Source organism: Haemaphysalis longicornis, unplaced genomic scaffold, assembly GCF_048455015.1.
Source record: "Haemaphysalis longicornis isolate Haplotype H1 unplaced genomic scaffold, Haemaphysalis longicornis Haplotype H1 scaffold_14, whole genome shotgun sequence".
In the NCBI taxonomy this organism is placed as follows: Eukaryota; Metazoa; Arthropoda; class Arachnida; order Ixodida; family Ixodidae; genus Haemaphysalis; species Haemaphysalis longicornis.
Window position 1 is genome coordinate 19,230,977 of NW_027526245.1, and position 27,880 is coordinate 19,258,856.

The window sequence follows — 27,880 nt, forward strand, 5'->3', positions numbered from 1 at the left end:
TCTCACTCCCATACAGAAACCCAAAGGTATTCTACAAAACACAAATATAACAGAAATAAAAACCAGCCAACTAAAAGCAGACCCAACTCCGGGAATCGGCTCTCGGGCGACGCGCCTTAAAGTATTATCATACCGTGCTCGCCTGTGTTTGTGCTCCGCGCCACCAAAATTCCTTCCCTTTGTTAACACGTGCAGCGCCTAACGAAGCTTGGTCGCCTAACCCATTCACACATACCCGCCTCCGCGTCGCCAGTTTCAGACGCGTGACGAACGAAAACATCGCCCAGTAACTCTGAGCGGGGCAACTGTCCCGGACTGAACGTCTGGTGACTTCTTCCTCGCATCCCTCAGCTCCCGACCGGTTCGGGGAATCTCGAGGCGGTAATCTTTCTCCGAAAGCTTACATCGCTTTCAGCTATTATGGAGCTCCTGGCCCGCTCGTCGGGTGGACACAAAAGCGCACCGAATAACAAAGACGCCTCCGCTGTTCTCCTTACGCCCATAGCGCCTAACTCAGATCGGCTGGTGGGGAAACAAACACAATACAGGTAAACAAGCTAACCCCAGCGGAAGATATCTAATTGCCGGGCGGTTTTGATTATTAAGTAAGGGGCCCGAAGTTAACACCGGGCCTCATGCAAAAGACCGGCACCACGAGGATTTTCCGTGTGATACCGTCGTCTCTTACTTCCTTCGAGGTCATTCTCCACCAGGCCGCCATAAGTGGTAGCCCCGTTCTAATAGATGTGCCGGGACGGCCATCGCTCTGCCTCCGCTGCTACCCCACCAGACACTATCGGAAAGACTGCTTAACTCCCTGGGGTCGTGCGTGTCGCGCCTACGGACATGACCAGACTAACTGTACGCAGTCATACGCTCCCAGGGAGCGCCCGCACGGAATCTCGAGGAGTGCATGGACGCAGCCGGCATGGCGGCGACGATGAGCGCCGAGGAGCAAGCGGCAGCCGCTCCCCGACTCCCCAGACCTCCCTGCACGTTCACCCAGTCAACACCACTGCGCCGCTGAGAGGTCAGGCAGAAAGGAAAAGAGAAGAGCGGAGACAACGAGCAGCTCAGCCCCCAAGTTACGGACGTACCGAAACCGAACTTGCACGCCGAGACAACGAGCTCAAGCAAGACACAACAACCCCGAGCCTCCGCAGTCTGGATCACCGCCGAGGGAACAAAAGGGGCGGAGGATACCAGCGGCGTCGATGGCATCGGCCCCTTTTCCCCCGGGGCGGCCGGATGGCAGAAGCAACCACAACGATTCCGCCCAACACCAGGAAACAAACGGCTACTGTTCACAATGTTGACGACATCGTGGTCTAGTCTCGCACCTTCAAGGACCACCTCTCCCACTTAGAGGAGGTTCTGACTCGGCTGCTTGATGCTGGCATCACCCTCAACCCCAAGAAAGCCAAGCATCAGATACCCGGGTGCCACTGCTGGGCTTCACAATCGACAGCGGTCGCGTCATGCCGTGCGGAGAAAAGTTAGAGCTTTACTCGAGTACCCAGCTCCGACGGATATTAAGACGCTGTGACGCTTTTTTGGGCTTGGTGCATTACTATCGCCAATTTGTGCCCAACTGCGCCGTTCTGCAGGCGCCTTTGACTGCGCTGATGAAAAAAAGATGCTCAGTGGTGCTGCAATACGGAGCAAGAGATTCCGATTCGCTCTCTTACCAAAGCTCTCGTGAATACGGCCCCACCTGAACAGAGAGTTCGCCATCCAAACAGATGCGAGCAACCTCGGCCTGGGAGCGGTGCTGCTTCAAGAGCACCACTGCCTTCTTCGGCCGGTAGCATTTGCCAGTAGGTCGTTGACACGGTCAGAACGCAACTATTCCGTGACCAAAAAGAGTGTCTAGAGATAGTTTTCGCTCTGCACAAGTTCGACTTTTACGTCGATGGAGTTGGGTTCATCGTGGAGACGGACCACATGGCGCTTAGTTGTTCAGGCGATTACGAGAACCTTCTGTTCGTCTCGCACGAGGGCATTCAAACTGCAGCGCTATACAGGAAGGGTAGCACAAACGTGGTGGCTGACACCTTATCCAGGGCCCCACTCGCTAGCCCGGATATTCATGTGGCGCAGCACGCGACTGGGCCCGCCGCTTCATACTCGACAGGCCCTGTCGTTGCGAACCCCGGAGGGAAGGCAGCCCCGGTGCTGAATACCTCGGTCGAGAGCGTATACGTGGTGGACCCCATTTCGTCAGCTTTTATCGTATTCACCAGATCGGAGCTCCTAAAAGCTCAGCAGAACGATCCGTTTTGTCAACAAATCGTTGACGGGCTCTGGGAAGAGCCGAGCTCCTAGAGTGAGTGAGGCGGCGCGGCCGCATGGCATCCGGTATTGCTCGTATTGCTGTCGGTATTGCTGCTCGTATTGCTCGGTACACGATCGTATTGCTGTCGGTGCCGAGCGCAAATGCAGGCGCATTTGATAAGTATCTGCTAGATGCTGATTTTCTCTTGCTGAGGCACATCCCATCCGAAGAGCCTCCCCATGAGCGCTTCAAAGCGATCCCCGGCAGTCTACAGAAGGCTACGTTGCAGTACTTCCACGACTCTCGGTTGGCTGGACATGCGAGTGGCCCAAAGACTTATCTTAAGTTGTGCCGCTCCGACACCTGGCCAGGCATGAAGCAAGACGCTGTCCACTATTGTCGCCTGTGCCGCACGTGCAACCCATAGCTCAGAACTGGTGAAGCCCAGAGGATACAAATACCCCGGTTTGTTGCGGCCTACCCACAGCCAGAACCCGAGGCAACTTGTGGCTTGCGGCATCAAGGGACCTTTTCGCAGAAGCTTAAGGGACCACAGGTACCTGCGGGCTGTAACAGACCACTTCACTATGTGGGCGGAGAGAAAGCTCACGGCAGGTGCAACATGGGACAAGTTGAACGAAGTTTTCACCCTATTGGGCTTTCTAGCGGAGTTGATTATGGACAACGCGTCATATTTCACGGCTAAGGCGTTCGTAGCCTTGTGTTCTGCCTTTGGCACTAAGCACCGAAAAACGACAACGTACCACCCAAGGCCAACCCGACCCAGCGGCTGAATCGGAACATAAAGCCCGTTCACGCAGCAACATAGGAACTAGGACGCATGCCTTCATGAGCCAAGCTTCTCTCTCCGAACTCATGTTCAGCGCTCAACAGGGTAGACGCCCGCGTGTCTAAACTTGGGCAGAGAGCTTCCCAATCCTAGGGATCTGGTTTTCCATACCGGGAGGGCTCATCCGCTCCCGCATGGTACGCGAAACAGCTACGCTCCAGGATGAGTGAAGCGCTGGACGACAGGCACAGTACGACCGGTCGCTCAGGGAAGTAAGCTACGACGTTGGAGACCTTGTGCTCAGACGCAACCACGTCTTGAGCGACGCCCCAAAAGGCGTCTCGGCTTCTCTGTCGGCCAAGCGGTCGGGCCCGTACCGAGTGGGGCCGAAACTGTCTCCGCTCGTGTACCAGCTGACTGAGTTTGGAAGGGAGATCAGTCGGCAGTCCGGTTAATGTGGCGGACCTCAAGCCCTTCGTCGCCCGACGCGATGACTTGGAACAGGGAGGGGGGGGGGTGCGGAGGAACAGGCCATAGCGCCGACGAACGTGACATGGGGAGAACAAGACCAGCTTCCACGCCCCCACCGTTATGCACAGTGAAGGCGTCAGTAATTACCCCCACCACGGTTTAAAGGCTTGGGAGCTTTCTGCGTTTCGTTTGACTCCAACCAGTGGCACAGCGGGGGGCACTTTCGGCTTGCACGTCGGGGGAAGAGGGGTGAGTGGTCTCGCTACGGCCTTATTTACCCCTTCCTCCACTTTTCTGTGGCACCTTGTTGCCCTGAGCCCGGTTTCGCACCCCTGTCGCTATTGCTTATCGTTGGTCATTAAGGGTGACAGAGTGGATCCCTAGAGAAGGCAAGCGTAGCAGGGGGCGGCAGAAAGTTAGATGGGCAGATGAGATCAAGAAGTTTGTGGGGATAAATTGGTCGCAGTTTGCGCAGGACCGGGGTAATTGGAGATTAATGCGAGAGGCCTTTGCCCTGCAGTGGGCGTAGATAGGGCTGGTGATGCTGATGATGATAATCGCCGTTCTCCCCAATGGAGGGCAGCGGCAGGCAGTACGGGTTCCGTACCTTTTTTTTCGTTACCCCTTTCGCAGCACATTCCCTTGGCTAGGTCCCCGGTCCCGTGTTTACCTACGCCCGTCACTTCGCCACACCCCACTGCCAGCCGTGAGCGGGTCCACATCGCTGGGCGACTGCGGAGCAACGCTCGGGACACCGCATTTTTCACCGGCATCTTCATGGTGGCAGGCTGAGCCACCATGCCGGCAAACCTGGGCACTTGGGCTGACCCTCCCTTCTGCGTCGTGCAGGCCCCCGGTGCCTTTTCCAGGCACGCACCCAGTGGGCGCCTCTCTACAGCACTCCTGGCTGTCGAGCCCATGCAGAGCCTGGGTTGCCCCTACCCGTCCAGCCAACCCTGCAGCTCTGCAACACTGTGAACGCGGGGTCGCCCGCACATTCGCCAATTTCGCGGCCTACTACGGCGACAGACCCAGCCCACCGAGTCCCCATCTACCGGCTGTTCAACGAACTGCCCGTCGCTCAAGCCGCCAAACGTTCCCAAGCACTGGCCCAGTGACCTTGGGCTTGCTCCCCGTGGTGCTCCAGGCTTGAACAATGACTCCTGACCGTGGCGGTGACTCCTCTGACACTTGGAACTTGTACAGGACAGGTCTTCATGCGTGTGAATGCGTGTGTTGGGGTGCGACAAAGCCAAAAGTCGAACTTTCGCGTGGACTTCTTGGACTGGGAGCTGTTGTAGACTTGTAGGGTGTGGGTGCTGTGCTTTCTCCTGTCGGCCGTTCTAGTACACTGTGCGCCGCCTTGAGGAGGAGGGATGTGGGGACCACGTCCGTCCCCATGTCATTCTTACAGCTAGCAGGCCGCAGCGCCGACGGTGCTGCCGGCGTCACCGGCAAGGGCATGCCAAATCTCGCGGGCTCTCGCGTGAGACGTGACGCGCCCTCCTATAGCGGCCTGCCCCTTAAGCCCGCGAGCACCCTCCTCGTCTCTTGGATACCATTCTCTCCCAAAGGGCATAACACTGCACTCGGGGGCTTCGCCGAGGCAGTGCTGCCAACTCTAGGAAAATTTCCCTAGATCTAGGGGGTTTTGGTCGTCTCTAGGGAAATGAGGAAATTTTTCATTATCTAGGGAATTGTATTTTCGCCTACGTGGTCTTAAGCCTTCGGTCGTATAATGCTGCTGTTTATTAAATTTAGAATTCATTTTTTATATAACTATGCATTTCACTTTCTCGCTGAAGCTCAGACATCCATTTCACATAAATGTGCATTCAGCAAAGCTATCGCTCCTACAGGTGACAACATTGGTGTAAATTTGAAAACATGCCTGATTAATTTTTATAAACTTGCTCTCTCGAGTATCTCATGCACTACGCATCGTCTGTGCTCATTCTATTATTGTTATTTTTGATATACTTGGGTGCTTTTACGAGTGCACTGTTTCGTATGCAAAATTTTTGTGTCAAATGTTGTGCAGTGCAAGATTTCCCGTTTTGGTGACAAATGCCCACGTGAAAACACCTTGCGACTGCATGTACTTCGAGAATAGTATTGGGTGCTGTGGGGTAATCCTGCGATAGCGTTTCGCCGTCGCTAGCGCGATCGCTCTCATGTGGCTGCCTCAGCGAGACATTGGGACGAGCGCTTGCGGATCCCCGTCGCGTCGTTCGCCGCATCGCTCGCAAAAATCGCTCCATGTGGGTGCCGCTAAACACATTGTCTAAGAGAAAACATTTAATAACCGCATTCAGCAAATATCTATCGAAATCTCGGGATTTTCTTCATACGAACTAGGGGAAAAGTCGCTTCGCAGGTTTGCAGCCCTGCGCCGAGGCCTTTTCTCCACACACGGTCGAACCGCCCGGTCGCACCAGGAGCGCCGCCCCGTTCCCAAACCACGAGGCAAAGCGAGTCTCCACCTCAGGATACGAATCAAACCGGCGCCTACCAGTGCTTACCGAGCTCGTGTGGACTCCGTCCCCCTTCCAAGCTCGGGACAGCCGCTCTGTTACACTTGACCGACTGTGTAGCAAAGTTTCCTCGACCTCGCCTGCATCCAGTGCTGTACACATTCCTCTAAAACAGGAACGAAAGCTTGTTATTCGTTCCTTCCTAGTTTTGAAACGATTTTCTGTTACGTGTTCTTATATTGACAAAGGAACACGTGCAGTTACACTTCGAACATTGTAACGTGTCGCTACATTAGCGTTAGATATGATTTCTTAAAATTAAAATATAGTGTCCGGTGACCCTTAGCCGAAATAACGTGCCCAATCTGACACTCACATCGAACTACGTATATTATACTAATATGAATACGAGCGGCAACCAACAGATTTATGGAGATAAAAAAATCTAACGAAACGCTCCTAGACGAATTTTTTCAGAAAGCACCGGACATGTTCCTCACATGCCTAAGTGCAACTGTGGTGCTCATCTGCAGCAAGTGAAACACATATGGCGCTTTGCCCTTGGGTCTTGAAATACGCAGTTTCACTTCTGGAAAAGGAAATGCTGTACCTATCTTAAACATTAGACTTTGTATCGGCACGTGGCGGATCATCGTGTTTTTTTCCGATGTGATATTTCCTAGGTCTTTATCAGTCCTTCTGTTGTTTTCCTTTTTCTATATATATGTTTTCTGCTGCAATAAAGCGCTCAGTTGTTCGTCAGCGCCGGTGGTTTAGTCTTACCTTTCTTCGTCCCGTCGCTTGCGCTGTTTTTCTTAGTCTAACAATGTACCAACTGGCTCGTCAGCATACCCTTCTGGAATTTATTTCCCGTACATCGGGCTCTTTCACGCCTTTCACTCTGCATAACTCTTCTATGTGCATCAACCTTTTCACCCTTGCAACGTGCCGCGCTCGCATGTACACCTACTCCATCAAGAATGGCATCATCTCCAGTGAAGTTTCCTGTCTCGTTGGACCATTGCCCCTTCAAAAGGACACGGAATGCGGTTGTCCCGCAACTTATGCTCTGAGGCGTGGCACCAACTGACCTTCATCAACGACTGTCTTCGAGTTGCCTGCTTCCGTGAGGCTCCTCCCGGAAGGGGACCACAGCGCTTCCTTCGAGACCTTCGGACTGCATCCCAAGTGGCTGAGTTCGTGTGGTTAAAGTTTCTCGCTTCTCTACCTCGGAAGTCTCATCCTGTATGTCCTTCCAAAAAAGTGCACCTTGCGGGAGCTCCGGACCTGCCACGACAAGCCGAGAAGGTGCTAAGCCTTGGGCCCAAGTTCTGCGAGCATCCCAGGCTCCACAAGACAGAACTTCTCTTCCTGGTCAGATGCAGCGCTTCTAAGGCTTCGTCAGAGGACGTAAACAGGTGCGTTAGCGCCGGAGTTGACATCTTGCCAAGGGAAGTGAATACCCACGGTGCTGTCAGGTCGGGTGGAACCGTGAGTTTGCTTCGCGAAGCCGGACTGAAGCTGGTTCAGGCGGACAAAGAAGGGGGATTCGCGGTTTTACCGTCCACCCTGTACAAGGAGAAGGCGGGGGACGCTATCCGTGCAAATTTCCGTCTGGTTAATGAAGTCCAGCCAGCTAAGGTGAAGAAGCGGGCAATGCAACTTTGCAGCGACTCGGAACTTGAAAAACTGACTGCCTGTTCAGGGTCATTGTCAGTGAACGAGGCGCATGGCAGCACTCCATAGGTCTCTACCTCCAGCGGTCCCTCTCTGTGTTGACAGTAGACGACCAGTTCCTCGTCAGGAGCCCGAGAGAAGTTGACGCTTCCTCAGCACCCTTGGCAATAAGAGGGTTGGAGCCTCCTCGGTGGACGTGAAGGACCTATATTACTCTTTACCTCAAGGCCCGATCTGCGAAGCAGTGAGTGATACCATCGACAAGCACGGCGTAGCCGTTTTCAGAATTCATCTGGCACCACCGTTTCCGCCTTTCTTGAACTGTTGAGGTTCTACTTACGGTCCACATTTGTTGAGTATGCTGGGGACCTATACATCCAGAAGGAAGGCGTCTGTATTGGATCGTGCCTGGCTCCTGTATTGAGCGATTTGTTGCTTGCCAGCGTGGACAGGCAGGTGTAGAGCGTCATTCCTCAACATGGTGTTTTCAAGACATTTTGCTTTGTTGACGATTTCCTGGTGATGTTTGAGGTTGACAAAAAGACGATCAACGAAGAGGCTCAAGATATTTTGCAACGTTTGAGTCCCACCTGGAGCCTTTTGTACTAACCATGGAATTACCCTCTGACGGCCAGCTGAGGTTCGTGGACCTTGCGGTTGACGTTCACTAATGAGCACACGTGCTGGGAATATGCGCCGAGGTCCCAAAAGGGCCTTTTACCGTTCAGTTCAGCGCACAGCAAGCTTGTAAAGAGGGGAGTTGCCATGGGGGTTCTCACGAAGGCTCTCAACAGGTCCTGTCCCCATCAGGTACAACATAGTTTCGACGCCCAGGTCCACCGCCTGAACTCTGCCGGCTACCCGAGTGACCTTGTGTGCGCTTTAGCATGGAGGTTATTGCGCGTGTTTTCCTCAAGAATTCCAGAAAAGAGCCCTCAGAAGGAGCGACAAAAAACAGCGGTGATTCCGTACGTCCACGGTGTCAGCCATGCCCTCAAGAAGATTGTAAGCAAGGCAGATGTTCGGCTCGTATTTTCTGCACCTAAAAAACTGGGCCGATTGTGCAAGCGGGTCAACGTTGAAACACCAAAAGCAGGCACATGCGCGAAAAATAACATGACACGCTATGTTGAATGTGTGGAAATCGTCGTATACGAAATTCCATTGTCACCGTGTGGCCGCACTTACATCGGGCAGACGGGCCGCTGCCTAAATGATCGCCTGAGGGAGCATGCCAACAATGTAAGTACGTCATCAAGTACCACCTTGGCAACGCATTGCGCTTCCTGCGGCTGCGCCCCCCTCTTCCATGACTGCGTGATTCTCGCGGGGTATCCTGGACGGAGAGAGCGGGAAATCTTTGAGGCGTTCAAGATCAAGAAGAAAGGAGGTGCTTGTATTAGTGAGCCATCAGTTTCAGTTCTGGAAAATGAAATGCTGTAGCTATCTTAAACATTAGACTTTGTATCGGCACGTGGCGGATCATGCTTTTTACAAGACATCGTGTTTTTTTCCGATGTGATATCTCCTAGGTCTTTATCGGTCCTTCTGTTGTTTTCCTTTTTCTATATATATGTTTTCTGCTGCAATAAAGCGCTCAGTTGTTCGTCAGCGCCTGTTGTTTAGTCTTACCTTTCTTCGTCCCGTCGTTTGCGCTGTTTTTCTTAGTCTAACAATGTACCAACTGGCCCGTCAGCATACCCTTCTGGAATAACTGTCGAGATGCGTCCGAACGGTGAACTTACGATGCGCAAGATACTCGCACAGGTTCCCCTTGAGCACGTGCTTCATCGAGTACAGCTTGGGATAGCAGTCGCACTTGGTTTTCCACTGGTCGGCGAGACACTTTTCGCTGCACTCCTGCCGAGGTGAGTGGAAAGAAAAGAGAAAGAAAGAAAGGCCTCCTGTTCTTGTATCGTGCGATACACAAGTCTGGGGTTGCGACAGCTGTCGCTCATGATAACCAGGAATGAGGCGAAGTAGGCATCGCAAGTTCCATCGATAGAAGGCAGGTAAAGATAGCAGCGTAATGCTCGACACCAACGGCATTCAAACCACCACGACACAAATGAGGATGTTCAATTACAGCAACTACTGAGTGCTATCTCTAAACTTTTAATCGCGGAACTGTTGTAGGTCGAGACTTCTGCTCAAGGCCGTGCGTCACGCACGTGGAGATTACTCTCCGTCCTTCTGGCGGAAGCCTCTGCCGATTCCTTCGCGCCAACCCTGCCGTTCTCTTTCGAGCCGACACAAAAGAACTACGGCTCCGCTGTTTCAGCACATTTTACGCTGGGCTTTAGCTCTTGTTTGAATGCCCGACATATGCGCTCCCACCATGTGAACAGCCTCCTTTGCTCTGGCATTTCAAGACATTCTTCGACGCGCCAACCCAGTATATTGAAATCATATTTGATTTGAGGCGCTTCTGCCTTTCGTGAGGAACTATCACTCGATGATCCGCATGTTCTTTTCTGTACTGGACAGTACGCGATGCTGTTATCAGACAGTTGACGTGAGACTGAGTGCCACCGCCGAGCTACTCCTACGCTTTTTCCTTTTGGCAAGCAAATATAAGCGACCAGCCCGTATTTTTTTCTCAAGTCATCCTAAGCTTTCGTGTTTATCGCAGAAGCATGATTCTCATTAAATAATCCTAGAGCACACTGGGCAGTTGCCATGTAGGAAAAAAAAAATATTACAGTCTTTGCCGAGCAGAAGACGCGCCTTGAGAGTTCTTCTTTCTTACCTCCTGCTGAATGACGTCCTTGGTGTAGTTGAACCGCCTCGTCATTTCCTCGTAGTCTGTGCACATTGTTTCGTACGGTGTCTCCAGTGATAAAACATCCGTCTGCAAGACAAGTACTCCATTGCAACCAGAGTGCAGCGTCGCTCCTCAAACGACTGCAATAGCCGTTCTGAACGACGCAATACGATAAGAAGTTGCTGTTCTTGGAGGCTGAAAAAACGTTTTGCTTCAAGTCAACCACTGCACCTTTCGTAAGGCTCCTCCTGGCTTCCACTCGGAGGCCAGTGGTGCCTTGTTTGCTTAGAAAAATGCAGTGCAAGATCTATTGGTGGATCTTTAGTATACGGAAGCATCTGATCCTTCTGCCTTGTGAAGGTGAGGCCTGGCCAGGAGCGCAAGCTTTCGAATTCCGTAACAAGCTGTTTCTGGTGCGCCACAGAACCCGCCTGCCTGGCGGTGCGTTAGGACCACAAATACGTTTCTAACCAACTATAACGCCACCTTCGAACAAATAAAAATAAAAATAAAATGCATCACGAGTTTCTTCTTGCAGAGATCTGACTCTACTTGCTGACTATAAAAAATAGAAACGAAAACTTAAAAAATGAACGCGTAACCTGACTAGTATATAAATTTTCCCGCATTCAAAATGATACTCGTGAAGTATGGCGAGAGGTCAATAACTCGATAAACAAAAACCAAATGTACGGAAATTAGTGAAAAAAATTACGCCCATCTTCCCGCGAGGGAACCCTGGTGTGATGCGACGCATCGGGGGGTTCAATTGGTGTTTCCGTTGGGTTAATTCTCTAAATCGCGTAAAACGTGTTGTGAACGGGTATGATGCATTTCCATCACATGCGGGTGTTCCTATACGCGGGACGATGGGCGTAATTGTTGTGTCACACCACTCACTGAAGGGACCGTCGCTTCCATCACGTCTTCATCGGAAGAATCAAGTCAAGCACGAAGTAGTCAAAGCAAGGTCACGTCAGTGCGAGAGCGAGCGCTTGACTGAACCGCCGCGGCGCGATACCCGCTTTATATTCACAGCGATTGAAGGAGAGGAGACAACGGATGAGAGTCGCGCATGCGCGCACTTGCGCGCACCGGAGCAGTTGTTAACGCAGCGAAGCGCGCGCCAAACAAGCGCGCCAGCTGTGGTATGCTAATGAGCCGGAGTGAGAGTGTTGCACACAGCTGTGGGAGAGCAGAACGGAGGAGGGATGCGGACGGGTGCCGCGACGACGACGCAGGAGGGACAAGCCGAAGCGCACGAGATGCGTTGCATCTAATAATCACATCAATTTATGAAGAAACGGCCGCGAGCTATTAAATGCCATGAATCCCTACTTAATAATGTCGGTTCACCAAATTTTCTTATGAGAATTGCGGTTGATAGCCTTCTGGACCTCACTACTAACTTACCCAATTCCATGGCTTTTGCGTCAAAAACCGCGCAAGAAGTAGCTGCAGGGATTTTATCTTTTAAAAATGAGGTATCTGCTAGTTATGATAATATAACAGCAATTTTTCTAACGTACGTATGCGCCGTTATATGCGATGTCTTGTCACACATTATGAATATGACGCTGTCAACTGGTATTTCTTCCGGGCAATATAAAATTGGATCCAGTGGTTGCAGTATATAAAGGATCATCAAAAATGAACTGTCGAATTACCGACAGAACTTTTCACTGCTGGTGTTTTCAAAACTTTTTGATAGCGTTACTTATTCTAGAACAGATGATTTTCGGCACAAATACAACGTCATTGGTAATTAATAATGTGGGTTCGTAAAAATAAGTTCATAGAGCAACTACTGGTAGTTTTTAAAGGAAAAATTCAGGTAAGAGCAAATGCAAAAAAAAAAAATTAGCGCCCTTCCACTCTGTGAGTAAGGACGACCTGCAATGCTGGAAGCACTCCACGGAGTGGATGAAACAAAACACGTTTATCGTAATTTGCGATGGAGCATACTTCCTAGCCAATTAGCTGAGTGTACGTCAGAAGGATCGAGGCTTTGTTCGTGCAGAGAAACATGGAACTGCCTGTGTCCCTCCCGAGGCGTAACCACCTTTCTGTTTAAGTAAAGCCGGATTCAGACTGTTGCCGCAACTGTCGTAATACCTCTAAAGAATGACGTCATTTCACGTCTCAGCGACCTGCATAACATGCCGGTTTTAAGTCCATAGATCACGATACGGCTTTTGCACCGGACGAAGACTCCCAGCCCCCACTGGTCACCCGTGCACAAGCCGTGGTGGCGGCCCTTCGGGCAGCCATGGTGGCCCCTTGGGCCAGTGGTGTAAATTAAACTGTTTATCTCTCTCTCAGTAGTCTGAACATAGCTCAACATTGAAACCCAATCTGCTCTGCCACTAAGGGCTAAGGACAGGTCCCGTTGGGCCGTTTTACGTCCTTCTTTAAACCTCGCATAAGGACAACGAACATGCCACTCTTCAGTACGGGCATGAAATCTATAGCTGGGTTTGCACGCCTCCCCTCCTCCCTCCCGCTATTCTCCACTACAAATTCGCGCACGCATAAACCGGTAATGTGCGCGTGCTTCGAAGTGACAGACGCCGTTGAAATTATCTTCTGAAAGCCCTATGAAGAAGTGATATTGGCTCACGCCGGCTTTCCAAGCGGACAAGTTGCTGTTCATCCGGGAGGGATTCACCGCTACTCGACGACCTGAACTTGAGGTGGTAATGGCGGCGCCAGCAGCTTTCTGTTGCCTTTGAGCCCATTTACGCGTGTATCCGGGCCAACGCATCAATTCTTGCTCGCCTTCCTCCAAACGAACGTCAGACATCCCCCCATAGCGATTTAAAACATGGAAGCCCTCGAGCTCTATTTTTGCGTACAAACACGTGGTTATCCATTTTCCTTCCCCCTCGCATGTATGTTACTGTGTGTGTAAGATGTCTGTGTAACACGTAACCCACATCCGAACCACCAGATTGAGGAGGACAGCCGACTAACCCCATTGAGCCATGTAATTTCGTCATCACCAGCACAACCGGCGCTACCAGCACAAGCCTAGATATGCGTGCACGCCCCCTTTTTTCTACCCGCATACAGTGCACGCATATACCGGCAACCGGTGAGGGCGCATACTTAGGCGTGAAAGACGCCGGCGAAATGTCGCTCGGAAGGCCTCCAAGCTGAAAAAGAAATATGGGCTCAAGCCAGCGTTCCAACTGGGGCAGTTTCTCTTCTACCGCGAGGAATTCGCAGCTACTTGATGAAGTGAATGTGTGCGGAAGCGGCGACGGCGGGTTTCGGTCATTTTAGCGGGCAGCCCTCTGGCAGCCATTAGCTGTGCTTCGCGGGAGCAGCGTCTGTTTGTGTCCCCGCAATCGAGTGAGCGAACGCAGCAGACACAAATGAAAGAAAATGGAGAGGGTCGTCTAGCGAAGTGTGACGTGGAGTACGGCACGTGCCGCTACGGCGTCATCTCTTTCACTGCATTTCGCACACGCATATGTCACGCGTCGCGACCAAAAGAGCACCCTCCCCTGACACTTTCCCCAGACGCTCTTACGTTCTACGGTAATACTAACCTCGTGATGTTTGTGGGGGGGGGGGGGGGTTCAAACACGATATGCAACAACATGCTCACTCCTCCCTTTTGCGGGGCTAATCCGAACCACATAACATTTGCGCAGGGGATTCAAACGCGATTTGCAACACGCTGGCCGGCGGCGGCGGCGCACTGCGAGGTAGCAGCAGAGCGAGCGACGTACGCCGCCGTACGTTCGCTGATCACGCGAACAGTTCCTGAGACGCAGCAGAAATCCAGAATTTCATATTAGGGAGTGTAGTAATCGTCAATGCATTTTTTCACTCCCACCCGTACTTGTGTTTATTTTTTGCTATCATCTGATACCCGCACTAGAGCCGTTAGCTGCAGACTGTGCAACTCGCCAAACGGTGGAGGCGAGGGCGAAAATAGTTGCGAAAGAGTTCTCAGCGGTGGTGAGGAGGAGCCCCGCAGCGGCGCCGAGTAAATCGATGACACCGCAATGAAAACTGGGGGGGGGGGGGGGTTAGACATTACTGCTTTGCAGTAAAACTGTACTCTTCACCTATTTGCGGATTTTCGCAAAGAATTTGATTGTGTACATCAGGACACCCTTCTTAATAAGCTTCGTACCTACGGGGTTCGAGGTAGTGCGTTGAACCCACTGCAAAGCTGCCTGAGTAACAAGCCCCAGCATGTGCGAACCAACGACATATCATGGATTGCACTTGTTGCAAATTGTGTTTGAATCTCCCGCTAAGTGTCACGTAGCTCGAATGCGCCACACAACAAATAGGACGATGAAAGAGGGAGGTACGTGCTGCACGCAGTGCGTGCTGGGCGCTACAAGGCGCCGAAGCGCGGTTTCCCCACAACACAAGTCTTCCATGGTGTTCAGCAGGGATCAATACTAGGCCCTTTATTCTTTATGATATATATAAATTATCTAGCCACCATAGACATCTCTCCCGATCTGGCAGTGTACGCTGATGACACAAATCATTTTTATTTTGCCGTTGATTAACCTCTCTTCAAAATATGGTCAATGTCTATTTATTCAACCTTCGCCATCGTTTCTACGGATATAACTTTAGTTTACCAATAAAAATACGAAATATATCATTCTCAAGCTGGTCACCACCGTGGAAAGTCATTCTGTACAGATTCATTATGATAATACAAGAATCAATCACGTTTCTTGTCAAAAATTCATCGGCCTGTGGTTTATTAAAAATCTTGCGTGGCCGGTCCATATTTCAAAACTTCTCAATTACGTAGAGTTGTTGGCCTATTCTTTAGGATGTTAGATCTCCTGCTTGTTTGGTTAGAAGTGTGAGTGTATAATACACAGTCTTTTTTCGGAAATGACTTTTTGTAATCGTGTTTGGGCATCGACTCCTGTATTTTCACAATGCCATACGCATCAGCCCGAACCGCCCAACCAATTCCTCTCCTTCTACTCCGGCCACTCTCCCCCAATCTGTAGCCTTACCAGCGCTTTTGTCACGTAACCGGTTCAAATCGGGGTGACGAGTGATGGAAAGCGGCAACGCTGGCAAAACGTGCTCCGCTGCGGCTCGGAGTATTCCAACGCTGGCGCGAGCGCCATTACTTTGGCAATCTCAAAGATTAGCTGCCTTGGCAACCCAGACACAAGCCGCTCTCGAATTCAGTTTTGGTTGTGTGATGGCGGTTCAGCTCGGGGCGCCACCTTACAATAGGTGGGCACTGCAGGTGTGCCACTCACTCCCACTGCGAAGCGCCCAATGCGTTTGGCATTGTAAAATACAGGAGGGGATGGTTTGGGGCAGCACCACATCTTAAAATTACCAGAAATTGCTTGTTTAACAAAACAGAGCCTTGGGCGCTATTCAGGAGTATTATGGTCCACAAAATTTCCGTACGCAGCCCTTGTTTGTTAAATACCGAAGGTTACAAGCCGAACAAGTGGAGCAGGAAGAGAATAAGTGGAGAATATATTATAAGTGGAGAATAGTGGAGAATATATATAAGTGGAGAACAAGTGGAGAATATTGTCGCGAAGACAAGGACGATGCAGTTGTCTTGAATGAGAAAAACGTTTATTGGAGCGAACTTGTGCTCCCCTAACAACTCAAAAGAATACAGAGGCGGCGAAGCAGCGGTCAACAAAGTGACTTGCACAGGCGAGTGTCGTCGAATCGAATGCTCCGGCGTCCGCACTGCAGGCTTTTTATCTTTCGGCACGAGTGGTTCTCGAAACGTCGATTCACATCGAGAACATAGTAGATCCAAGAAGATTATTCTGGGCTGTTCACGTTAGATCGGAATGCTCTCCCTATCACGACAGATAACACATGCGGCACAGAAAGAAAGAATGGACCACGCGCTTCCCTTGGCGCAGAGATAACACAGACCGGCGCAGCCGGGCGGTAAAAGCAAAACACAAATAAACAAACCCAATGTATGGTTCGCGGCATTACCCCCCCTCTAAGAGTGCATCGACCCGATGCTAACATAAGCGACAGTTCGAAAATAAAAATAAAATTCGTTATCGTCCGTAGAAAGGTTTTATTTAAGCGAACCACGTGGACGACTTCGGGCCGCGTGCGTCGTCGTGATGTTCCGGAATCACCATCGGGGATCACCTCGTAGGTAAGTTGGCCGACACGTCGTAGAATCTGGTAGGGTCCGAAATACCGTCGCAGGAGCTTCTCACTGAGTCCGCGTCGTCGGATGGGAGTCCAAACCCACACACGATCCCCTGGTTGGTACTCGGCGTCTCGGCGTCGGAGGTTGTAGCGGCCCGCATCCACCAGCTGCTGGTCCGTTATACGAACTCGAGCGAGCTGGCGGGCTTCCTCCGCACGTTGAAGTTATCCGTGGACGTCGGCGTTGAGGTCGTCGTCTTCTACGTGCGGAAGCATGGCGTCGAGCATCGTAGTCGGCCTTCTACCGTAGACAAGCTCGAACGGCGTCAGCTGCGTCGTCTCCTGGATAGCCGTGTTGTACGCAAACGTGACATACGCGAGCACTTCGTCCCAAGTCTTATGTTCAACGTCAACGTACACTGACAGCATATCTGCGATTGCCTTGTTCAGGCGTTCTGTTAGTCCGTTCGTTTGGGGGTGGTACGCCGTCGTTCTTCGGTGATCCGTGTTGCTGTAGCGTAATACGCCTTGCATCAGCTCCGCAGTAAATGCCGTTCCGCGGTCGGTGATTAGGACTTCCGGGGCTCCATGTCGCAGCACAACTTGGCTTATAAAGAACTTTGCCACTTCTTGTGCAGTCCCCCTTGGAAGAGCGGCGGTCTCTGCGTAGCGCGTCATGTAGTCTGTCGCTACGACGATCCACTTGTTCTGTGATCGTGACGTAGGGAACGGGCCTAAAAGGTCCATTCCAATCTGTTGAAATGGTCTCGATGGGACGGCGATCGGTTGCAGAAGTCCAGCGGGTCTTGTCGGCGGCGTTTTTCGTCGCTGGCAGTCACGGCAGCTCCGGACGTAGTGGGTGACGTCAGAGGTAAGGCCGGGCCAGTAGTACCTCGCCTTGATTTTTCCAATAGTGCGGGCTGTGCCGAGATGTCCGGAAGACGGGTCGTCGTGGCACGCTTCCAAAATTTCGTCACGAAGGTCCGCGGGGATGACGAGAAGGTAATTCGCTCTTGTTCCGGGGCTGAAATTCTTCTTCACGAGGACGGAGTTTCTCAGGCTGAATGCTGGTAAGCTGCGTTTGAAGGTCCTAGGAACGGCAACGTTGCATCCCTCGAGGTAATCGATTATGACGCGTAAGTCGGGGTCGGCACGCTGCTGGGCGGCTAGGTGGCTCTCCGTCACGATCCCGAAGAACGCGCTGTCTTCATCAGCGTCTTGTGGTGGTGGGTCGACGGGGGCGCGGGACAGGCAGTCGGCGTCGGAGTGTTTCCTGCCGGATTTATAAACGACTGTAACATCGAACTCCTGCAGGCGCAAGCTCCACCGCCCAAGACGGCCAGAGGGGTCCTTCAAATTGGCGAGCCAACACATCGCATGGTGGTCTGTTACAACCTTGAATGGCCTTCCATACACGTATGGGTGAAATTTTGAAATCGCCCATATAATAGCCAGGCACTCTTTCTCAGAGGCAGAATAGTTTTTCTCCTCCTTCGACAGACCACGGCTGACATAGGCGATTACCCTTTCGCAGCCGCTTTGCTTTTGGACAAGGACGGCACCCAAGCCTATATCACTGGCGTCCGTGTGCATTTCCGTTTCGGCATTTTCGTCGAAATGAGCGAGCACGGGCGGGCTTTGCAGGCGTTTTTGCAGCTCGCAGAATGCTTTTTCTTGGTCGTTTTCCCAGCTGAAAGGGGTGCTATCTTTCGTCAAGCGCGTGAGTGGCTCTGCAATGCGTGCGAAGTTTGCGACGAAGCGCCGGTAGTATGCGCACAGCCCGAGAAATCTTCGCACGCACTTCTCGTCTTTCGGCCTTGGGGAAGTTCGCAATGGCTGAAGTTTTTGCCGGGTCAGGTAGGACTCCCGCGGCGTTGACGACGTGGCCCAAGAACTTGAGTTCCCCGTATGCGAAACGGCACTTTTCAGGCTTCAGCGTCAACCCCGACGTACGAATGGCCTCGAGTACAGACTCCAACCTTGCAAGGTGTTCGTCGAAAGTCCGGGCGAATACCACTACGTCGTCGAGGTATACGAGGCAGGTGTGCCACTTAAGGCCAGCTAGCACAGTGTCCATGACTCTTTGAAACGTCGCTGGTGCTGTGCACAGCCCAAACGGCATCACCTTGAACTCGTATAGGCCGTCTGGGGTTATAAATGCAGTCTTCTCTCGGTCTCTCTCGTCCACTTCAATTTGCCAGTAGCCGGTCTTCAGGTCCATCGATGAGAAGTACTTCGCGTGGCAGAGGTGGTCGAGGGCGTCGTCGATTCGGGGGAGGGGGTACACGTCCTTTTTCGTGATTTTGTTCAGTCGCCGGTAGTCAACACAAAACTTAATGTGCCGTCTTTTTCCTTACGAGTACGACGGGCGCAGCCCAAGGGCTTTTCGATGGCTGTATAATGTCGTCGCTGAGCATGTCGTCGACTTGAGTCCGGATGGCTTCCCGTTCGTGTGAAGAGACGCGGTACGGTGACTGTCGGGTAGGTCGGGCTCCATCTTCGGTTATTATTCGGGGCTTCGCTAGAGGGGTCTGACATAGTTTTGCGCTCGACGAAAAACATTCGCTATAGCGACGCAGCAAAGCCAATAACTTGTTCCGTTGTTCTTGCGGTAGCGCCGGATTCACGTCGAAGGGCTGCGGGAGCTTGAAGGTTTCTACGGGTGTGCGTTCAAAGTCGGAGACCGCGATCACGTCACTTGCTTCTTGCGCTTCTTCGAGGAATGCAATTGCCGCGCCCTTTTTTAAATGCTGGTACTCCTCGGTGAAATTCGTAACCAAAATGTGGGATTGGTGTTCCTTGAAGCGCGCAATGCCTCTTGCGACCGACACACCACGGTCGAGAAGCACCCTTTGATCAGTGTCTACGATAGCGTCGACGTCAGGAGCAGCATCTTCACAGTAGACTGCGACCATCAAGCTTGCGCGGGGTGGCAGGGTGACATGATCATCGGCAATCCTTACAGCAGCACGTCGTTCGGGGTTCGGTTCCGGCGTCATGGAGTGATTGGGGGAAAAAGTTATTGACTTGGTCTGCAGATCGATTATTGCACCGTTGTCCATCAAAAAGTCCATTCCAAGAATTACGTCGCGGGAGCAGTTAGGCAGAATGACGAACGCCGCAGGGTACGTTGTGCCGTCTATGGTGACGCGCGATGTGCACGTTCCACTTGGCGTCACGGGGTGGCCTCCTGCTGTGCGTATGTGCGGACCGTCCCATCTGGTCATAACTTTCTTCAGTTTAGGCGCAAATGGTCCGCTCATTACCGTATAGTCAGCTCCCGTGTCTACGAAGGCGACTACGTCAAAGCCGTCGATGGACACCTTGACGTCAGATGCAGTCTTCCTCGAGTTCCGGGTTCGTCGGGGCGTCGTATCTCTGCTTGTACGTGTTGACGGTCGGGCACTGTGCATCATCGTTGTCGTCGTCTTCTCAACGGACGTCTCGGTCAGGTCGGGTACGTGTCGCGCCGTGTAGCTGTCGTCGTGTTCAGGAGTCTCGTTAGGGCTAGGTCGGGTCGTCGGGTTGAGGGCATGTCCTGAATGATGGCCTTCAGCGAGTCGCTGCTTCGTTGGAAGGTTTTCATTTTTCCGCCGTTGTGCAACTTTACCTCCCGAAGTTGCTGCTTTTAGTTTCCCCCGCGTGGGCTGGGGGACCTTCCACGTGAGAAGTCAGCAGTGCTGCGGCAGTTCGGTGACTGATACGGGTAGGGCGACGGTGAACGGTTGAAGCGGGCTGGTCCTCGGTTGGTGTTGGAGAGGTATTCTTCGATCTCAGCAGGGCGCTGGCCGTATCGGGGTGGGGCGTCGACGGAGAACCCTCGCAAACCGAGCCTCTTGTAGGGACAGCAACGGTAAATGTGGTCGGCCTCTCCGCAGTGGTAGCACAGCGGGCGATTATCGGGATTCGCCACACGTCGGTCTTCCTTGGCGTCTGGTATTGGTCTAAAGGGCGTCGGGCGGGCGGCATTGGACGGCGGTATGGCTCGGCCTCTTGACGACGGGTTGGAGCAGGGCGGGGTTGACGAACAGCCGAGGAGTAGGTCATGGCTTGTGGTTCGCGGGGTGCTTCCGACAGCGCAGAAGTTCCCAGTGCGTTTTGGACTTCTTCTCGGATTACGTCGGTCAGGGAAGCCACTTGAGGTTGCGGCGTCGTTGGAAAAAGCTTCCGAAGCTCTTCCCTGACCACTGCTCGGATGGTCTCTCGCAATGTATCGGAGCTTCCATTTGCGGCACCGATGGTCTCCGAGAACAGCGCGTTGACAGGGCGGTCGCACTGCCTCTTTCGAATTTCTAGCGTCTTCTCCATCGCGGCCGCCTCAGACGCGAATTCCGCCACTGTCTTCGGCGGGTTGCGGACTAGACAAGCAAAAAGCTCTTGCTTCACTCCTCGCATTAGAAACCTGAGCTTCTTTTCCTCGGTCATTTCAGGGTCCGCACGACGAAAAAGTCGCTTCATGTCATCAACGAAAATCACGACTCCTTTGTTGGGGTGCTGCGTTCGAGTTTCAAGCAAAAGCGCAGCTCGCTCTTTTCTCACCACGGTAGTGAAAGTCTTAAGGAACTCCCTTTTGAATTGAGTCCAGTCGGTCAAAGAGCTCTCATGGTTCTCGATCCAAGTTCGAGCAGCATCTTGTAAGTAAAAGAAGACATGCCGGAAAGTTTCTTCGTCGTCCCACCTGTTGAAGATGCGGACGCGCTCCAGCTTCTCCAACCATTCTTCGGGGTCTTCAGCGGGGTCTCCCCGGAACGATGGCGGTTCCAGGGGCTGCTGAAGGACGATTGGCGACGTTGTTTCTGGCACCATGGTGTTGGTTGCAGCGTTCCTTTTCTTCTTCGTCTTCTCCGGTAGTAGACCGGACTCGGGTGGTAAATCTTGCAGGCGGAGGCTGGCTCTTGTTGGACTGGCTTGGCGGCTTCCCGAGGTTGTAGTGGGCATGAAGGGTGCGTACCCAGCACCTCCACCAGATGTCGCGAAGACAAGGACGATGCAGTTGTCTTGAATGAGAAACACGTTTATTGGAGCGAACTTGTTCTCCCCTAACAACTCAAAAGAATACAGAGGCGGCGAAGCAGCGGTCAACAAAGTGACTTGCACAGGCGAGTGTCGTCAAATCGAATGCTCCGGCGTCCGCACTGCAGGCTTTTTATCTTTCGGCACGCGTGGTTCTCGAAACGTCGATTCACATCGAGAACATAGTAGATCCAAGAAGATTATTCTGGGCTCTCCCTCTCCCTATCTCAGTGGCTAAGGCGTTGCGCTGCTGAGCACGAGGTCGCGGGTTCGTTTCCCGGCCGCGGCGGCCGCTTTTCTGATGGAGGCGAAAAGCAAAAACGCCCGTGTGTACGAGATTTCGGCGCACGTTAAAGATCCCCAGGTGGTCAAAATTAATCCGGAGCCCTCCACTACGGCGCGCCTCATCGCCTGCGTTGCGTCGGCGCGTTAAACCCCCACAATCAATCAAATCAATCCCTCTCCCTATGCTCTCCCTATCTCTCCCTATCACGCTCTCCCTATCGCGACAGATAACACATGCGGCACAGAAAGAAAGAATGGAACACGCGCTTCCCTTGGCGCAGAGATAACACAGACCGGCGCAGCCGGGCGGTAAAAGCAAAACACAAATAAACAAACCCAATGTATGGTTCGCGGCAATATATTGGAGCAACCTCCGGTTGCTCCAATATATTCCCCAGAATCGCTTCTACTGTGTTCTATATAGCAATATAAGCTACAATCTTGGTGTGGCAAAACAAAAAGTTCCGCGAATGTGCGCCAACTCTGGTAATAAAAACCTGCATTTTCAGGTGCGCGTTGCGTTAACTCCCTTTTTACGGGTCATTTCTTTTTATCCCAAAATACGTTCAAGAAAAACACCAAGCAACAACTGATTGATCGTCAAATTAAAAAGTAAACAAATGTAATTTACGGTTTTTGGGATATATGCGCATAGTTATGTATATATGATTGTATGTATTTTTTTCTGTCTGTATCATGCAAGTGCTTTTGCCGCAAATTTTGTGTCTATTTTATTTCGCCAGTCATGTGCAGCTTTCGCGCTCATTGCATTCCTTTCCACTGTGGTTACTCTGTAGTTATTCAGCGAAATGTAAAATGATTTTGCGCAGCTAATATTGGGGGGAAAACTTGCTTTGTGCACAGTTTCAAGTCTAGCACGTCGTGCGTCTAAGCTTTTGAGCCATAGAAAATATCCCATACAAATACATAGGAGTAAAATTTGACAGCAACTTACACAAAAAATAGTCGGGATCCTGGAAACTCTTTTTAGACCTTTAATCTCCACCTTGACGTCTTGCTTTATGCGAAATTTCACTTTTATGAGGTGGTTTTGCTGGGTTCCTGAGCGAGAAAGCTGGGGATGCATGTACATAATTCTATCTCTACATGTACTTGTGTTGTGCCACATGGTATTTTGCACGTGTTCTTTCCTGCTTTTTTTTTCGAAGCGTCACTGCTCGTTTAGTCTTGTGTTTATATGTTTGGCGCACTATCTATGTAGTAAACGTTGTTCTGGCGTTTATATGTGTACTGCCGGCTGCATTAGGCTACAGGGGCCTCGTTAGGCTTTATCTTCTCTTGTCGAAAAGAACAAACTTCACTTTACAAACCGACATTTATTAAAGAACAAGTGCTGCTGCAGGGAGCCGCATGTTTGTATCCATCGCGCTCTAGTCTACCCACAAAGTCAGGTTGTTTTGCATACGTCTTCTCCTTTTAACAAAAAGAACTGACGAATAAAACCCTTTGTGAACAATCAGCCATTTGTTCCAGATTTGAACACATACAGTTATTCACCAGGAACGCGAACAAGTGGTATGTTACACTGCGCTTTTGATTCAAACGTGCCCGACAATGTGTTTTACAAATTACAAACGTTTTGCGCTCCTTGCTGCGCATACCCTTCTCTTCGAGCTTAAATTTCTCAACCCCACGTTCGAGCGTTTAGAGAAGATTATCGACTATGAAGTAGCATCACTTAAAATGTTGGTAGCTTCGCCCAGCTACCAAAGCCGAGCTACCTCTTGCTGTTACTTGACTTTTTTCCTTTAGAAAAGCAGCCATTTTGAAGACTGTGCGAAAATGCAAGCACAAGACGCCGAAAGGGACTGGATAGCATAAAGGGCGAAAGGAACGTGCGGAGAACTACAGTTTCCGCGAGCGTTCTTTCAATCTGAAAGCGGTCCTGCAACCTTCAGACTTGTTCCTTACAGCTGCAGGGACGGGTTGCGAAACTTGAAAACGCGTCGTTCCCCGCACGTGTGTCTGGCCTGTACTTCATTTCGCCTGCGTCTAACGCTCCGTCGTGCTTTCTTCCAGGTATGCTTCCCTGCATCCTGATATATCGCAAAGGGTGAATTCTCGTGCAGCCCCTAAACCGAGGTTGTTACAGTGCTTGAAGCACATCAGAGAGCAACAAGTGGCGGAATCAACTAAGCACGGACCTGCTGGGCGCTGAGCGTGTAGCGCTTCCCGGGCCGGAACATGGCGCTGCTGCTGACGCCTCCGGTGAACTGTCCCTGCTGGTGCACCAGCGCCGACATGATGGCCTCCTTGGCGGGCCCGCCCTCCAGCTCGGTGGCCAGCCGGAACGTCACGCCTGCGCACCGACAAGTTTGCTTCGGCTGATGCCCGCGAGACAGGCTAGTCTCTAGACGTGCATGCAAGAGGTCTCAGACCGAAGATCTCGAGATGAGTGAAGCGCAGCATTCTGTCTCGTTCTTTATCGTGAAAAAGTGGCCCCAAAACATCCTCGGCTTAAAGACATGTCAACAGTTTGCTCGTATACCGGTGACGACGGACGCTGTGAATGTACACGATGAGCAGAAGGAATTCTAGCTTGCATTTGCTGACTTCTTCAGACGCACCAGCTGCGTCAAGCAACCTTTCAAAATGGTGCTACGAGAGGATGCCGTTCCAGCCGTCCAGCGTGCCCGCAGAGTAGCCATAGCGTTGAAAGGACGCCTGCGACAACAGCTGCAAAGAATGGGAAAGGCCTCAAGCCGGATGAACCAAGCGATTGGTATAAGCCCAGTGGTTGTTGTGCACAAAAAGGATGGCATGCTTTGCATTTGCATGCACCCGAGATCAGCGAACACGAGCATTAAGCGGGGGCCCTACCCAATGCCTTCACCAGAGGACATAGAGGGCGAGCTGGAAGGATCAAAATATTTCTCCCGCCTCGAGGCCAGTGCCGGCTTTCATCTCATTCCATTAGAGGAGGGCACGTCACAAATATGCACTTCTGTGGCGCCATTTCAGGGGTTCCTTTTTTCCGTCTTTCCTCCGGCATTTCCTCGGCCAGCGAGGTGTTCTACAAGACGCTAACAGAGATGTTCGAAGGGCTCCCGGGAGAGCGCGTCTACGTAGGCGACGTTTTAATGTGGGGTGACACAAACGAAGAACACGATGAATGCGTCACTGCAGTGCTTAGACGGGCCCAGGAGGAAGCGCTGACATTTAGTGCAGCTCAGTGTGTGTCCTGTACCAAATAGGTTACATTTCTTGGCGATATTATCAGAAGAGACGGAATTCGTCCTAGTCCCGATTTAATCGAAACCGTCCATGCCATGCCAGCTTTAAAAGGTACACAGGGTGTGGGTAGATTGATCAGCGTTGTGCACTACTTTCGAAAGTACCTGCCAGCATTGAGCGACAAAACAGGTTTCCATAAAAGCGTGGTGGAAAAAGCCTCGGTGTTTGAGTGGACAACAGCCCACCAGTGAGAACGGGTTAGCGCTGCCCACATATGCGCAGCGCTTACTAATGCTCCGTTGCTGGCGTTTTTCAATGAAAAAATGTGGTTGATCCTTCTTTCATAGAAATCCGCAAAACACGAAAGTAAAAGAGGCCTTCAAAGGAGCAATTGAATGTTGAAGGAATTTCTTTAGTATGCGAAGGGTTCGCGAGCCTGACCCCGCCAGACGAAGTGACACCGACACGCAAGAAACAAAAAACAGTGGAGGGTGCCTCAATTCACGCGCGTCCCCCGTACACGAAGGCGCTGGCATCGAGGCGCCAACTATCGGCGGTCATTAGCGTCATGATGCGCATTCGTAGCGGTGCCCCCGTCGCGGTTCGTAGCGCAGTGGGAAGAGCGCCACGTACCGCCCGTTGCACCCAGAGCGTCGCGGGCTGGAAACCGGGCGCCGCCGCGTCAATATCACTTTTTTCTCTCGACGTCACTTCCGTGACGGATACACGTCACCAAAAGCTTTGTGTAGCGGGGCATAAAACACTCTCGTGTTAAAAAGAAACACGAAGGTAACTGCAGACGCCTCAGGAACAGGTACCGGTGCCGCCTTATTGGAAAGTCACGTGGATGACTGGCGCCCAGTAATCTACGCTTCAAGGACACTGACGCCGACTGAAGACGGATACGCGCAGATAGAAAAGAAAACACTTGCAATTGTTTTCGCTTGTGAAAAATTTCATCACTTCGTATATGGACGAAATACTACAATATAAACTGATTAAGATAGAAACTGATCACCGGCATTGAATTGCGATTGTCTAAAAGAAAATTGGAGATGTGTCACCCAGGCTGCAATAGATTTTAATCTGTCGTGTGAAATCTGATATTTTGTTGCAGTTTGTACCTTGGGGGCACCTGTTACTCGCCGACATGCGGTCCCTGGCCACACTACCAACTGGCGGGAACGACGAAGTCGAGGACGTGGACGTTCACACTACGCAAGTAGTCTCCCGCATCATAAGCAAGGCGACTATGCTGCGACTGCAAACGCAAGCCCTTGGAGATCTCCTTCTCAGCCGACTATGACACAAATGTAAGATGGCATGGCAATAGACGGTGTAGTGGAGACGTTTGCGTAAGAGCTATTCGTGGCCAATGGAGTGAGGCTAAAGGGGTGCAATGTTGTGCTGCCTAAATTTATGTGTGCGGAAATTCTTGAGCGAATGCACGAAGGCCACTTTGGTATTAACGAGTGTAAGGCTACAGCTCGTAGACTGATTTTATCACCTGTAATGAGCAGTGACATTGAACAACGAGCGCGAACGTGCAGGATATGTCGAAAGTATAGCCAACCGAGTGAGCCCCTCCTGCTGCAGCCAACGCCCGACCGACCGTGGCATCGCGTAGGCATATACCTGTTTACATTCGCTGGAGGGCACTACGTCATTTTGTATGATGCCCATTCAAACGTTCCAGGCGTCGAGAAACTAAGAGGTAATCGAGAGTAAGTAATCGAGAAGACATCTGCTACCTTTTCGCCCTACGGCATTCCCAAGTTTGCACCGACAGCGGGCCTCAAGTTGAATCGCGAGAGTTCCAGTCATTTGTGCGCCGATGTGACTTCGAGCATATCATTCCAATTCCCGAGTTTGCACGGTCCAATGGCTTAGATGAAAAGGGGTACAGATAGTGAAGCGTATTCTAATGAAAAACCACGAGCCCATTGGTGATGTATGGCTGGGTCTGTTGGCTTATCGACCTTCTCCCCTTGACAGTGGTTCGCAAGGTTCGCGGCAATCCAATCCATGGTTCGCGATAATATCAACAAAACATTAATAGTATGCACTTTCTAGCAATACTCCCAACATTGCATTCGCGTGAACTCATGCAAACAAAAAATGGCCCCGCATATGTCCCCTTCCCTGCAAGGGTCTTCTAACGAAAACAACCTCCGGGAGCCCGTGCAATCTTAACGCATCTCCTCTCCCACCGTCCCTTTATTAGATGCGACGCTGAGAGGAGCACCTCTTGCCGGCGGCCCTGTCCTGCGTGCGTCCGTCGTCGGCGTCCGCACAGCTGCGTCTCTCCTCCGCTCGCCTCCTCTCCTCTCTCCGATAGCGAACACTCTCTCCCAACATCTGCGGTCGTGCTGCGCGCGGCTGCGCACTGTGCGCATGTGCAGTACTCTCTCTCTCCGCGGTCTCCTCTCCTTCAGGCGCGCTGCGCATAGAAGCGGAGTGCCGCGCTCCGGCCGGTCTCTCAGTCGATGGTCGTCCGCGCTTGCGCTTGCGCTTGCTCTCTTGCCGTACCCGTCGATTGCTTGATGCGACGCCAATGGAACCCCCTTCAGCGTCGCATCACACCAGGATTCCCGCGAGGGGAGGTGGGCATAATTTTTGCTCCTACCGTCACATCTCAACCCTTACATTCTGGGCGTTTGCTCAGATCAATTCATTTTCCCGCCTTGGGGGCTGCTCCAAGCGCGGTCTGTTGGGATACGGCGCATCTTTTATCGTTTGCTTTTTCTTTTTGATTGGCATAGCACGAGCTGAAACGCCGTTCCTGGTGTGTT

At 51.8% G+C, this 27,880-nt stretch overlaps 1 protein-coding gene across 1 annotated transcript in view; it reads right to left on the reverse strand.

Annotated features, from left to right (window-relative positions):
* Positions 1-27,880, reverse strand: part of LOC144164992 (uncharacterized) — a 709,659-nt gene that overhangs the window by 534,353 nt on the left and 147,426 nt on the right. The window contains exons 18-20 of the mRNA XM_077695175.1: positions 24,059-24,213; positions 10,437-10,538; positions 9,433-9,547 (exon numbers count right to left, since the gene is read on the reverse strand). Of these exons, the coding sequence (XP_077551301.1) occupies positions 9,433-9,547; positions 10,437-10,538; positions 24,059-24,213 (372 nt within the window). The remainder of the gene's footprint in view (positions 1-9,432; positions 9,548-10,436; positions 10,539-24,058; positions 24,214-27,880) is intronic.